The sequence below is a fragment of the Macadamia integrifolia genome, chromosome 13, assembly GCF_013358625.1.
Source record: "Macadamia integrifolia cultivar HAES 741 chromosome 13, SCU_Mint_v3, whole genome shotgun sequence".
In the NCBI taxonomy this organism is placed as follows: Eukaryota; Viridiplantae; Streptophyta; class Magnoliopsida; order Proteales; family Proteaceae; genus Macadamia; species Macadamia integrifolia.
This window is the reverse complement of record NC_056569.1, coordinates 15,983,110-15,997,665: the sequence shown is the minus strand read 5'-3', so window position 1 is coordinate 15,997,665 and position 14,556 is coordinate 15,983,110. Positions and strand designations below refer to the sequence as shown.

At 40.8% G+C, this 14,556-nt stretch overlaps 1 protein-coding gene across 1 annotated transcript in view; it reads right to left on the bottom strand.

Annotated features, from left to right (window-relative positions):
* Positions 1 to 1,261: 1,261 nt before the first annotated feature.
* The window catches only part of LOC122059547 (glyoxysomal processing protease, glyoxysomal), a 31,739-nt gene continuing 18,444 nt past the window's right edge, over positions 1,262 to 14,556 (bottom strand). The window contains exons 7-14 of the mRNA XM_042622387.1: positions 4,764 to 4,877; positions 4,504 to 4,607; positions 3,781 to 3,866; positions 3,605 to 3,699; positions 2,776 to 3,520; positions 2,457 to 2,658; positions 1,943 to 2,034; positions 1,262 to 1,832 (exon numbers count right to left, since the gene is read on the bottom strand). Coding sequence (XP_042478321.1) covers positions 1,567 to 1,832; positions 1,943 to 2,034; positions 2,457 to 2,658; positions 2,776 to 3,520; positions 3,605 to 3,699; positions 3,781 to 3,866; positions 4,504 to 4,607; positions 4,764 to 4,877 — 1,704 coding nt within the window. The 3' untranslated portion in view covers positions 1,262 to 1,566. The remainder of the gene's footprint in view (positions 1,833 to 1,942; positions 2,035 to 2,456; positions 2,659 to 2,775; positions 3,521 to 3,604; positions 3,700 to 3,780; positions 3,867 to 4,503; positions 4,608 to 4,763; positions 4,878 to 14,556) is intronic.

The following is a 14,556-nucleotide window of genomic DNA, read 5'->3' as shown; positions in this document are numbered from 1 at the left end:
GTATCTGAGCACGATCCCATCATGACCAAGAGCCTTCAAGCCACCAATACTAAACACAACTTGTCTAACTTCCTCCTCTAAATGAAGGCCGAAACGAGGGACCCAAAGAAACTCAATTTCATCCTCTGAAATCATTGGATCAGAAAGACTCAACAAACAAAGGATCTAAAGGGTTAGAAGTGGTAATAACAGAACCAAGATGCTGAGTGAAAGTGTAGGCAATAAATGGCAAATCAAAAACTTTTTCACCTTCACTATTCACAACATAAGTAATTATGGATCATTTTTTACGTTATTAAATGCAACAACATGGAATTCTTAATATTTCTATCACCTTCAAAAAATATATATATAAGATTAAAAAATTCTCAACCTCTGAAGCCTTTTTAAAAACCAACACCCATGTTTCACCCCAATATGAATGCATCTCTACGTATCACTAAATCTAAATGTAGCAGTACCATATGCAGTTATCACTACACATACCAATGCCACTGTATGTGGCATGCAGACTAGTGATTCGAACCAGAGAGCTGATGCCAACTTACCCAAGAGTTGATGAACAAACAATTATAGAGATTCATCTAGCAAAACTGCAACCCATTTAGTGATTCTTGGATCGCACAAATTAAGATGAGGGCTTTTTTCCTTTTTCTTTTTTTAATGTGAAAATTAAGATGATGTTATAACTTATAAGTAGAATATTGTAAGTCAGAAATACCATTCCCGAGATCAGATGGTACTACAGAAGAAGTGACAAGAAATTTACAGTGCAAGAGAGTTTATGAAAACAGACCACAATTCTTTGTGATTGGATTTTACTTCAACATATCAACCTGGTGTGTCAAATACTCAAATCTGGAGAGGAAACAAGTGAAAACTGTATTCTGTGCATTCTATTAGTTTCTGGGAGCTTTGGAAAAGTTAAGAATCAGTACTGTTTCACAAACCTTCCATTTCTCTTCACAAATGGATACTGATGGTAGGCAGGGAGTCTGGGAGAGGTCATTGATAACCTGTTTGGACCACCATATCTGTCGCAAAATCCACCACAGAAGCAACTGATCAGATCCACCCCAACCTTCCATGTAATTTCCTCCGATGTAGCACCATCACTCACAGAAGCACAATAGCAAGTTGAATAGGACTTCAACTTCCTACAAGCATGCTGCGAAAACAGGATCCCATGACCATTACCTGGTTAGTTGCACCGAACCTGTGCATTCAAAGCCATTTATATGCTGCATATTTCCCCTAAGCATTCACAAACGTGGACAAAATTTATTCACCTATCCCATATCTTTCTTTCCGGACCATTGCTTTGCTTAGGCATAATAGTAATTTATAAGTTACATTCTTCAATTAGAAAAAAAAAAAAGCATAATAAGTTACAAGTTACAAAATTCACAGCTAACCTCCAACAACTTACAGGAATGGACATTGAACTGGTAGGTACAGACAACGAAAAACCTGTAACAAATCACGGGAGCAGTGGAGGGTGTTCCCAATTAGCTTCCCTTGGGTCGATTCATCTTCCCAATCGACCGCAGTTGATTTCCCATATGATCATAATTTACTGCGTAGAATCTCACCGGAAAGCTTCAATACTTTGAGAAGCTGGTTTGACTTGGGCAAGACATCACTGTGTCTTTCAGCGACAAATTTTGCAAAACGAGAACCCTTGCCCTCTTTTTGGGAATCCAATGGAGTATGTGGCAGATGAGGAAGTTGGGGTCTTGGGCTGGGAGGCAGTGGAGGCATCAAAGCCCATACAGAAGAAATGCGTTCATTTGGTTCATCCAGATCTTGTAGAACTGATGGATTCTGCATGTCTGCCACAGGAAAACAACTATTCTCAGATTTCAGAAAAAAAAAATCTTGTTAAGCATAACAATGTCGTCAGATCACACCAATTATGTATGAAAGAACTGAACTAATTGACCTTTTGAGAATTTGAAGATAGGCTCTAAAGCCACACAGGGTATACTGAAGTTAAGATGGGGTATCATTGTTCCTCCACTGTGTCTTGCATTGCTGTAACAAGAAAATATCCCATTAAATATTGAAGTTCAATCTACACGATGAATTTGTTTTTACAAATTACGATAATGCTTTATGCAACTAAGATAATTGATCAATCTCAACCGGTGGCATCTGTAGAAAAATATGCAGCACAATCCCAATGCACTACCTTTTCACCTACCTAAGTTGGGCCCGCTAATGGTACCATTACATCAAGATAAGTAACAGAAGGTTCCAAAACAAAATCTCCTTTCACATATGTGAATTGGAAGTAACCACACAAACACATGTGGAAGTCACTGCAGCAACTACCCCGACCCTTTCTCATTGTTAATTCTATTCACCTTATGATGCCCCTCATTAGATATATGAGTTATTTATTATTCATTGAGCATGAAGTTGTTAATGCATGGGATTGTTGCCTTACATAATACCTTGTTACAAGTCCAATCATATACCCATCTGAATTAAGAACGGGACCGCCGCTCCCACCAGGATGCACAGCGGCAGTGGTTTCAAGCATAAGAGGTAAGATGTTTGATCCATTCTTTTGTGGACTACTACCACTGGAGTAGAAAGGCACCTGTACTTCCACCACCCGAGCAACTACACCAGAGCAGACAGATGGGTAGATATCTGATGCAAAATAAAAGAGGAAGTCAATAATCAAAATCAGGAGAAACTCAAAGCTGGAAAGCAGATTCTTTAGGCAGTGAAAATAAGAACATCGAAACAGCAGTATCAATCTCTAACCACATCTCGGTCCAAAGAGTCCGTGTCCAATAACATATGCTTTTGATCCTGGAGATGGACGCGCAAAGTCCGGCATAATCGGGCTTAATTGATCTGGAAGAGGCTCGAGCTGCAGTAAGGCGACATCCAAAGGTCCTTTAGAAACATACACTACCCTAGCATCACACCAAATCCAGGAGCCCATAATATCCAGGCGAGCACGTATTCTTTTGGGGCTTTTGTAAATTGAGTCCAGTTTATATCCATCATGCTCATCAAAAAAAGAAATATCTGATATTTTTGCCATTTTTGGAACTAGACTCTGAATTTCCACTGGACCAGCAATGTCTTTATGCGATTGAGACATTGGTTTATCAGAGAAGATGGACACTGCTTTTGATGCGACTCCATCTCTTCCACCTTGTACTGTTGTTTTGCCAAATCTCCATGGTTCCAAAAGATGAGCATTTGTGAGCACGAGGCCATGTCTGTTGAGTAAGACACCTGAAGCCCAAACTCCATCATCAATCGTAACTAGAACAGTAGAAGCCGTGGTTTTTTCAACTGGCATTGGTGGAGAGCAATCAGAAGTTAGATGATCATGAACATAGTTAAAGGATCCACGTGCATTCTGACTGTTTGGTGAACATTCCCTCCCTATAATCTGCAAATTTTCCTTGCTTGCTATCCCTTTCATCAACTTTTGAGGTTCATTTCGCAGAAAGTCTTTCTGAGCAGTTGCTATGGCTTCCCATGGAATCACTAGCTGTTATCCATAACTAGAGCGTACATAGTCTGTTAAAGATGAATAAGAACTAAATAACAATATATTCAAATGCCTCCCGGGTACCTGAACTTCAGCACCACCAGATCTTTGTCTTAAGGGCCTGGTTAGGATACCAATAAGACTTGAATGTTGATCAAAAATGGGACCACCTTCCATCCCTGGCATAATTAGTATCAAAATGGAGTAAGAATGCACCGACATGAACGACTCTGTAATGCAAGAAAGAAATAATGACACACCAGGAAGGCACCGAATGTCAGCCATCAGTAGTGTGTTGTTAGAAGAACTCGATGGAAAACAGTTCGCGACAGATCCTACAGAAATACTGCTTCAAGCAACAAAAAAATCACATAAAAAGACCCCAAAGCACAAGACAGTTGACAATACAATGCAAACCAAAATTAAACATGAGAGGAGTCATGATCCAAACATTTCACAAATATTGTATGCCATGAAACAAGGGATGCCACATAATTGTGAATGTGGAATGTAAAGAGAACAGGACACATAGTCCTGGAATTGGATCAGAATTAGGAATGGCCATGAGGCAGGTTGAACAAGTAGCCAGAACTCTTGAGCCTCCCTACCCTCCTCCCTCATAGGCAGGGCTCGGCAGCTTAATCAGGGTTTCAGTTGGGTTTGCGTATTTGGCAGCCTGTGGCAGGATCTGCCTATGCCAAAACAGAAATTTATTCAGTGCCTTCAAAATCTTCAGAGTACTACACAGAAACCGTCTTCCTGAAATATGTCTTACAAATCTCAGGTTTCAAATAAAGGAAACATCAGAAATGAATTTTCACAATTTTCCAATGTTACAAGCAATCTCGATTTAAATAGCACTCAGATTTTGTATCCCCTAGTAGATCAATGCCAAACAACCCAGGCAGTGTTACCTCCTTAGGGGATGCAAAAGTCAGCTTATAAAGCCAGTAATGTCTGGGGTGGGCATTTGATGGCAATACCTATTAAAGAAGTGAAGAGGTGAGAGAACACCAAATGGAGACCCCATTGCCAGAAGAAGATCTCCCCTCTTATTTGGCGGTGAGATACCAATATCCAGAATGTCCTGAATAACCATGATTCACCCTCTCATACTCATGACACTGAAAATTAAGTGATAAATCATGCAAAGAACCATGCCTTGGAATAAATCAAAATCTTGAATTTCATCGTAACTGTTAAAAACCTAAAAATGTGGGGATTGCTAATAAGTGAATCATACCTCAGATTTAACAGAAGGAACTCCAAGAAAAGCAAGTCTAGAAGCTGACATGGCCATATGACGGTGATGATTACTCAGTTCATGTTCTGGATGCATTTGATTCCGAGATGAAGCCTGGATGGTTGAGACACATGAAGCATGAGATTCTAGAAAAAAGCTTACAAGGCACTTAAAAAAGTACCAATCTGTCAAGATGCGTAACATACAAGCCTAAAAGGAGCTTAAAAAAAATTACCAATATGTCGAGATGCATATCATAGATGGTGTATGCAAACAAATCATGTTCAAACAGAAAGGTCTATCGAGAGAAAAAAATATGACCCAAAAGAAAATGAGGAATGAGAATTTAAGTGAACTTAGGGACACATGTTATTTATCCTTTTATTCATTCACTCAAGTGACATCTTTTGACTGGTATGTAGATGTTAATAGGCAGAGGAGCATGATGAATATACATTTACATAATTAACAAAGCAATAATGATGATAACGATAATGATCATTATGATAGTGATAATGGAAAAGAAGCCAACAAGGCAGTGTGGCCTCTACACCCAGACACAAGGAGGGTTAATATGACCACCCCACCACATGAAAAACAGAGATCCAGCTGCTGTTGATGCTTCTGCGTGTGCTCCCATTGGTCCCCGTGCTGTTGTAGGGGCCATGCTACCTTTTAGGGAACCCTCTCCCTAATTGTAAAAAACAAAGATGGCAATACAGTAGACACTGAATGCCCTAAATGTAGCCACCAAGTATATTTGTATTTATAATACTTATAAGATAACTACTTACAATCAGACCTCTAACATAAGTAATTACCCATAAACAAGGTTTAATATCTCGATTTCGCCCCTAATCTCGCTAAACTAAAAAAGAGAGATATGGCGAAATCTCGCCGAGATCTTGTATTTTTTTCTTGGTCAACTCGATGGTTGGTCTCGGTGGCCATATGGTCTTTGTAGCCCCTAAAACTTGTCATTAACCCTATGTTAGGCCTTCTATACACAGTGGAAACATCAGTTTTTTTTTTTTTTTTAAATCAAACCCAAAATGGTACTTTGACATTGTACCCTATGTAAGAAATCTTCTGGCCCTTCACCCTAGGCTATTCCACAATAAAAACAAACAACTATTGACCATGTTTTTATGAAAAAATGGTTTTGAGAAATTGTTTTTTACCTAAAACTGCTCTCAAGAAGAAAAGGATCACCAAAGGTAAATGACAAAGTGATAATTCTCCAATCTCCAAGTGTTGAAGTTGTTAATCTACACTGTAGAGGAGAAATTTGGCAAGAAAATCCACCAAAAGTTCACTTTTCTTTACAGCAATGCGAGATAGGCGAGAAATGTCAAGTTACGTCGAGTTGGGTCAAGTTGAGGGTCGAAATTATTTATAAACCCCATGTGATTTGGTGCCGAGACGAGTCAAGACCGAGACATTCACCGACGAGATCTTGACCAAGATATTGCACTTTTTACATGTTGCCTCTCATCTTGTCACGCTATTTTCAAATAGCGAGTAATAGCGAGATCTTGCCGAGTTCTTAAACCATTCCCATAAGCCCTTATACAAAGAAATATTCGCAAAATAGCTCTTGGATAATTCATATACTGCATTAACTTTAACACTCGCCCTCAAGTTGGAGCATAAATATCACCCATGCCCAGCTTGGAACAACCTTGAAGAAACATAATTGTAAACAAGGCTTTGGTAAACAAGTCATCAAGCTGTTGAATAGAGTAGAAAAATGGAGTGGAGATCAACTTCTGCATCACAAAATCTCTGACAAAGTGACAATGATGTAGATCGAGTCCATAAAGGTGGTCAAAGCTGGGTCAAGGCTGGCCCAAAATTTGGGTCATTCTACAGCTATCGAGCAGCAGGGAAACTGGGGCAGTAAGGGCTATCGATTGGTATGCAAAAGCATCTACTAGAAGAATATTTTGGGATAATATTTTCTGCAGTTTTGTTTCCTATTCTGGTTCATACTTCTCCTTTTGGGAGACCCAGTCAGCAGCATCAATCCAGACTTCTAGAAGCCCTCAATTTTGTTTCAGGCCTTACATGGACTGCGAGAATTGATCTCTACAGCAATGGGATTTATTCAGATTTATTCTTTTTGTCTTTGCTTAGTGATTAAGTAGTAGTTTCCTTTTATTGCCTTCTTTTCGAACAAAGTAGTTAGTTTGTTATTTTCTTGTCAAGCAAGCAATTTAGTAGGAGCTTAGTTAGTTTCCTATTCTCCTGACTTGCTGAGCTGTGCCTCTTTCCTCTTACTTTCATCTTTCATTTGTTCTTTTCTTCATTTTTCGTTTTCATTTCCCTCCTCTCATTCCTGCATCTCTTCATCCCCCCCCCCCCTTTTTCTCTCTAGACCTTAGTTTTCCCTACTTTATTTGTTTGGATCCATGTAGCCGACCCCATTAAGCTGGGATAAGGCTTAGTTTGGATCCATGGAGTAAACTCTTGTTTTGTTGTAATGGCCTCACCAGCCTATTGATTGTAATTAATCCCAGCTCTTTGGGACAAGATTTGATTAATAAAAAGATAAGAGTTTACTCCATGGCTGAGACAGTCAAGCAGAGAGGGTGAGATACCCAATACTATGAGAAGGTGAGATCCCCAGGGGAAGGTGAGAGGCCAGAACCAAACTACCCTTCTTCCCCCTTCTCACCCCTCCAACAAATTTCATTTTCCCCTTTGTTTCCTTGTCTTCTTTAAAGGATGTTATTCAGTTTCTATTATCGCTGTTCCAAGGAAATAGGGCTTAAAACATCATGTGACTAGGTCGAAACGAGTCAAAAGCGAGAAATGAACTGAAATCTCGGCGAGACACTGAGATTTCAAGCCAGATAATGTTGTTCCAATATCACCTATGATCTCGTCTCACCAAAGCCAAAAACGAGAATTTAGTGACGCCGAGAACTCAAACTATGGTACCAACCACTACCATCATAAAGAAGAAGACGGTGACGAGTACGACGGGACCCAACAACACGGCAACGATATACATAAGGTGAAGCTGGACTTGAAGGAGTACAACGAGAAGAACGACCCTATTGCTTTCTATGATTGGCTGAATGCTTTTGATGATTATTCCAAGTGGTTCCGTTTGACTGAAGAACGGAAGATGAAATTGGCCAGCACAAAGCTTGCAAGTGGAGCCAAGGATTGGGGGCATAACCATTAAGCAAAATCGACTTATCGTAGGCACTACATACTTGGGAAGCTATGAGTGACAACTTTCAGAATCTAATTCAATCAAATAACTCCTATTGTATTGGCACACATCCCATGTATGTCTATGCATGTGTACCTGTACTCTAGACATTACTGTGCACTCTCCCAACTCTGAGTGGGAACAAACGGTTTAGAATAATTAAAACACAAAAATGGATAGTTACAGCTATAGTTATAGTTATAGTTATAGCTATAACTATTGTTATAGTTACAGTTATTGTTATTGTAATGGTTATAGTTTTCTTAACCCAGTGCACAAGGCTCCCACCACTGCAGGGTCTGGCAAGGGTCTTAATGTACACAGCCTTACCCCCACTTCATGAAGAGGCTGTTTCCTGACACAAACCTGTGACCACTTGGTCATAATGGAGCAACCTTGCCATTGCACCAAGGTCCACCCAAAAAGTTATAGTTGTAGTTCTAATAATTGTTGTTAAAGTTATTACACTATTATTGTTACTTAAAAAAAAAGAAGGGGGGGGGGGGGGGGGAGGAACAGTAGGATCTTGCCACATGACTTTAGAATACATCCCCTATTTTGTAGACCTCAAATGTGGCTTTGAAACACTCCCTAGAGACACAAATTCTGTAGCACATGGAATAGCCGAATAACATAGGTAGTTGAATCTTAAATGGGATGGAAGTCACCCACAATGGTCAGGAATCCATTTGTAGGGAGAAAAGAATATAAGCAGGTTGGCAGTTTCATTTTGTATGGGTTTTGGTTTTCCCCTAATGCATAATGAATAACCAAATAATAATATAATAATGACAATTACAATGACAACGGTAAAGTGATGTAGTTATAATGATAAGCATTTAATGCCCACTCCAATTTCTTCCTCTCTTCCAACATCTTTCTCAAGGAAAGGCTCTTTTCTCAAAAGCGCTCTTTACCAGACATTTCCAACGGCTCTTTTCTAACGGCTATGTTCCAATGGCTCTTTTCCCCCTCCCCTATATATATTGATAATTTGTATTTCTGGAACCTGTGTGTGCCATGGTGAATCCCATTGTGAGTTTGAGGCCCTCTTGCGGTGAATGAATCCCAGAGTCCCCAAGAGACCCAGAGTTCAGTGGTCCTCTCTAACCCATGAGTTAAGTGCCCTCTCTGACCCTTCTTAACCAGTATTTTTCTTCATTTTCTATCTTATTAGCATTCTCCCTTTCTGAGTTGTATCATACAACTAAGGTAATGATGTAGATCCAGTCTTCAAATCAGGGTCAAAGATGGGTCAATGCTGACTGATTTGAAGTAACCTATTCTGATCTGCTTCTGATCTGAAATCTAGGTCTAACCTCTGAGTTATAACACCTATTTTTTAGAGTAGTTTTAATCCTAATCTTTGCCTGAACAGGGGGGGATACCAAGTCCTTATTTTGTTGTTTATTGCTGCCCGACAGTCCCATTGGGTTTCTTCTGGCCTAGGTGTTGATCTATTGTTATATTAGTTCAGGTTGGAGCTTCGACTCATAATTGGGGTTGAGTATATCCATATTCAGCCTTACATAAATTGGTCCCAGAGCTATGGCAGAAAAAAGCTCCAACCAAGCTTAAGTCAATGCTATTGATACTCTTGTTCTAGCAGTTCAGCAGTTGTCCAAGAAAATAGCAGCCATGGATAAAGAGTTTAAGGAGTTAAGGAAATGTCAGCTTAGACAAGAGGACAGCAATCTAAAGTGCATCGTGCACCTAGACCTCCTCTTCGACCAGCCCGAAGGGTAATCCATAATGACTATCACGATGATGATGATGAAGATGATAATTACAGCAATCATCGGCAGTGAGATGAAAAGCACAAGGTGAAGCTGGAACTTAAGGAATATAATGGGATCGCAATCCCATCTTATTCCATGACGGGCTGAATGCACTAGATGACTACTTCAAGTGGTTTCCCTTGTCCGAAGAACAAAAGATGCAGCTGGCCAGTACCAAGGTCACCGGAGGAGCCAAAGCTCGATGGCACATGCAGGAAGGAAGATTGACCCGCCATCATATGAAGCCAACTACTTGGATTGACCCGCCTTCATATGGAACCAACCACTTGGAAAGCGATGAAGGAAATCTTAAAGGATGCGTACTTGCCTCCTTCCTACCATAGACGTCTGCATCAGCTCAACACTATCCGTCAAGGTACAATGACTGTTGAATAATATATTGATAAATTTAATGACCTGCTCTCCCAGACTGGCATTGACGAAGAAGACGAACAGCTCTTATCCCATTTCAAATTTGGATTGAGGGCTGACATTAGAGACAAGAAGGTCGTGGTTGAAGTATACAATTTGAACGACTACTTCGAGAAGGCCATGGACTTTGAAGACACACTTCAAGCAGCCCCTCGGCATTTCAATCTGCCAGCCGTAGATGTTAAATCAATTTTTCCAGCAGGCAAGTCAACCGGTGTTCCTACCAAAGTTCCACTAGCCACAATGGACAAGGGTAAAGCACCCATGCCTTCTACTGAATAATGAGTTATTGTAATAATGGGTTTTAGGGGTATTATCCAAATGGACCCTTAAGCACACTTTAGGGTTTTATTTCATTATAAATAGAAAGGTTTGTGCTCATTATAGGTGCAAGTCACATTCTTCATAAAATCTTAATGGTACCAGTGCAAGTTAGAGAAAAAACCTTTTCTCCTTCTCTAAGATAACACTAGCCATCACCACTGCCGCCCCTCTCTCTCTCTCTTCTCTCCCTATGCAAATCTCCTAGCCGCCCACCCCCAACCTTACTCTCCACCTAGAACCACCACCAACCACCTCCTCTACCTAGCGCCTCCAGCTCCTGCCGACTGCCACTCACTTCTCTCACTCGTTGTTTCTCTTACAGCTGACCACTATCACCTCTCTCTCTCTCTCTCTCTCTCTCTCTCTCTCTCTCTCTCTCTCTCTCCTACCTTCTAGCGGCCTTTGCCTCCCGCGATTAGCAGCTCTTCTCTTTTGCCCTTTTTAGGGTCTCTCCCTTGATGGTGAGTGTTCTCTCACCGAGGGACTTTTTTGGTCCCATTCTTGATCCGAATTCATATGCTTGGTTAGACCTGGACTGGTACCCTTCCTTGTGATTGTTCCTGGGATCAGCAACTGTGGCGACGGAAGTCTCTGGGACATCAGCCCTTCAGGATGGCGGGTCTCGTGGTTCTAATGGCGACTACCCTACCCTTCTTGTTAGCTCCATCAAGTTGGATGGGAGCAACTATCTGATTTGGTCCCGCTCCTACTACCTGTCTACTGTTGGCATGGCTATGCCGGATATCTTACAGGTACTGTTGTTCGCTCTACTACTGCAGTTGCCTCTCTGGACAAGTGGGATGCTGCCAATTGCATGGTACTGTCCTACCTTATCAATTCTATGACCCCCTCTATTGCTAGAGGCTATTTGTTGCTTGATACTGCTGCCCGTATCTGTAATGCTGTGAAGGGAATTATTCTCAAGTGGATGTTAGTGCCCAGTGCTTTGAATTGCGAAAAAAGCTCCTTAGGGCTACACAAAAGGAACTCACAGTATCCTAATACTATTCTGAACTGTGTGGTACATGGAATGAAATTGACCACTATAAGACCTATCAACCTATCTGTGATGTTGATGTTGTAGGCTTTAAGAAGCGTGAGAAGATGCTTCGTGTCTATAATTTTTTGGCAGGTTTGAATGAGGAATTTGATCAGATTAGGCCACATGCGCTCAATCATGATCCCTTCCCTAGTCTCAAACAAGCTTTTTCTCTGATTCACGTAAAGAAAATCGCCAATCTAAGATGCTCTAGCCTGGATCTCAGGATCGCTCTGCCTTACTCTCTACACAAGGTTCTACCAGTTCTGGTGCTAGGACCAATACTCCTCCCTCCACTGACAAGTCTGTTTTCAAGCGTGACTACTGTGGCAAGGAGTGTCAAACTAAGGCAACTTGATGGAAACTCCACGAGCGACCTACAAATATGCATGGGGGAAATCAAGGCCATAGAAAGTCCTCTCAGTCTCAAGACAATCAATCTGAAACTATTGATAACATTGATTGCTCAGTTCCCATAGGTTCCTCATTCTCTAACGACAAGATGACTATGCTACGTCATATTTTGTCTCAGATGGAATCCTCCTCTATTGTTGCTGCCTCCTCTATGCCAGCCACTATTGCCTCTCACTCTACCCAACCAAGTACTATCTTTTATGGTCATAGTGCATCTATGGCTTCCCAGGTCTGGATTTTTGACTCTGAGGCTACTGATCATATGACTGGGTTGCCCACCTTTTTTCTAAATATTTCCCTTCCTCAGGTAACACAAAGGTTCGTGTAGCTGATGGTTCCCTTTCCACTGTTGCCAGAATGGGCTCCGTTAGGTGCTCACCTAGTATGTCCCTGTCCTCTGTTTTACATGTTATTCAGTTTTCTATCAATTTGTTATACATTGGTAGTATTACTAAAGATTTTAACTACAAAGTCACATTTTTTCCCTCCTCATTGTATGTTTCAGGACTTGGTGATGAGGGCAACAATTGGAAATGGTAGAATGTGTGGTGGTCTCTATTAACTAGACATTGGACCTCCACGGGCTCTTCACAAATCTTCTGATATGGCACTTTTGGAGCTCCTTAGTTGGCATCATCATCTGGGACATCCCCATAGGGCACTTTATCTAGATTATTCCCTGCTTTAGTTAAACATTGTACCCAAGACCAGTTTATTTGTGATGCATATGTGTTTGCAAAACAAACTCAGAATGTTTATCCTATTCTTGATAATAGAAATATTATTCCCTTTGCTTTAATTCATTCTAATGTTTAGGGCCCTGCCCATCATGTCTCTACATCTGGATATAGATGATTTGTAACTTTTATTGATTGCAATACTCGTGCTACTTGAATTTTCTTATTGCATCATGCCATCATAAGAGTGAGGTGTTTAAGTGCTTCAAGGAATTCCATCGCATGGTGAGGACTCAATTTGATGCTAAGGTCAGGATCTTGTGTACAGATAATGGCAGGGATTATATGGATGGTTCCTTTCAATCATATTTGGTTTATCATAGGATCATCCATCAGACAAGATTGGTTACCCTAGAGTAAAATGGGGCGGTATAGTATAAAAACAGACACTTGCTCCAGATTGCTCGCTCCTTGATGTTTGAGTTGCAGGTGTCTACAACTTATTGGAGTGAGGATGTCCTTATTGCTTCCTATCTCATTAATAGGATGCCCACACGTGTGTTGGGGTTCAGGTGCCCTGTTGAGATACAAGCTAGTTCACGAACCTTTGTTGTTCCGCCTAAGGTATTTGGATCTGTTTGTTTTGTTCGAAATCATCAGGTTACTGCCAAGCTTGACCCTAGGGGTCTCCAATGCATCTTCATTGGCAACTCTCCTACTCAAAAGGGTTACAAGTGTTATCATCCTCCATCTTGGCACCTCTTCGTTTCCATGGATGTAATCTTTTGAGAGACAGAGGCCTACTATTAACCTCTTCAGGGGGAGTCTTCTGGTAGTGAAGAAGCGATATAGGTTCCCTTATTTGATGGTCCTTTACTTTTCCCTATGGATGAACGGGAAAAGACTTGGGGGGACACAAGAGAGACGACTACTGGTCAAGAGGTTCCCATTCAGGGGGAGAAACAGGTTTAGTAAAAAACACAAGGTCTCGTGATACAGCTGTTCTCTCATAAGAATAGACAAACTGACACCACTCACACTACCACTACTATTCAACTTCCCTCTGACCCTAAGTCTACTCTCCCAGGTATCTCTTTTCCCCTAAGTTTTGATCAGTCTCTTGATGTTCTTATTGCTCATGGAAAACGTAATAGGACTCGTACTCAGCACCCCATATCTAATGTTGTGTCTATAATGTCTTGTCTCCATCATATCGTGCTTTTGTGTCTTCCTTGTCTTCTATTTCTATTACTCAAACCTGGTAGGAGGCAAGTGCAGAACCTAGATGGAAGGAGGCGATGAATGAGGAGATGAGAGCTCTTCACAAAAATGGCACATGGGACTTAGTTGTTTTTCAACTGCAAAAGCAATTAGTTGGTTGCAAATGGGTGTTCACACTTAAACACAATGCAAGGCTGGTTGCTAAAGGCTATACTCAAACATATGGGATCGATTACCAAGAGACCTTTGCTCGTGTTGCCAAGATGAACACAGTCAGAGTTATTATCTCCTTAATGTAGAACTAGAATCACAAGTGATCCTAATCCCAGGCAGGATCTCAAAATCTAGCTGAATAGGGAAGATGTCCTCCAATAGGTTTGGTTCTAAGCAAACAAATAAAAGGAAAATAGGAAAAGAAAGAGAATTTGATGGAGGGTTGAGAAGGGTGAAAGAAGAATTAGGGAATGGGCATCTCACCCCTCAAGTTTAGGCATCTCACCCAACTGCATCCCACAACACAACAGCATAAGCCATCTTTTTTTTGTTTAACTCAAATCTGTCCTCTCATTATAATTGATGGGTTTTAAATAACCTTACATTGCTTGGACACAGACATAATAAAAAAGGAAACCAATGCTGGAAATAAAACCTTCTAATTTAATTTCTAACTTGCTAACCAAGTAAG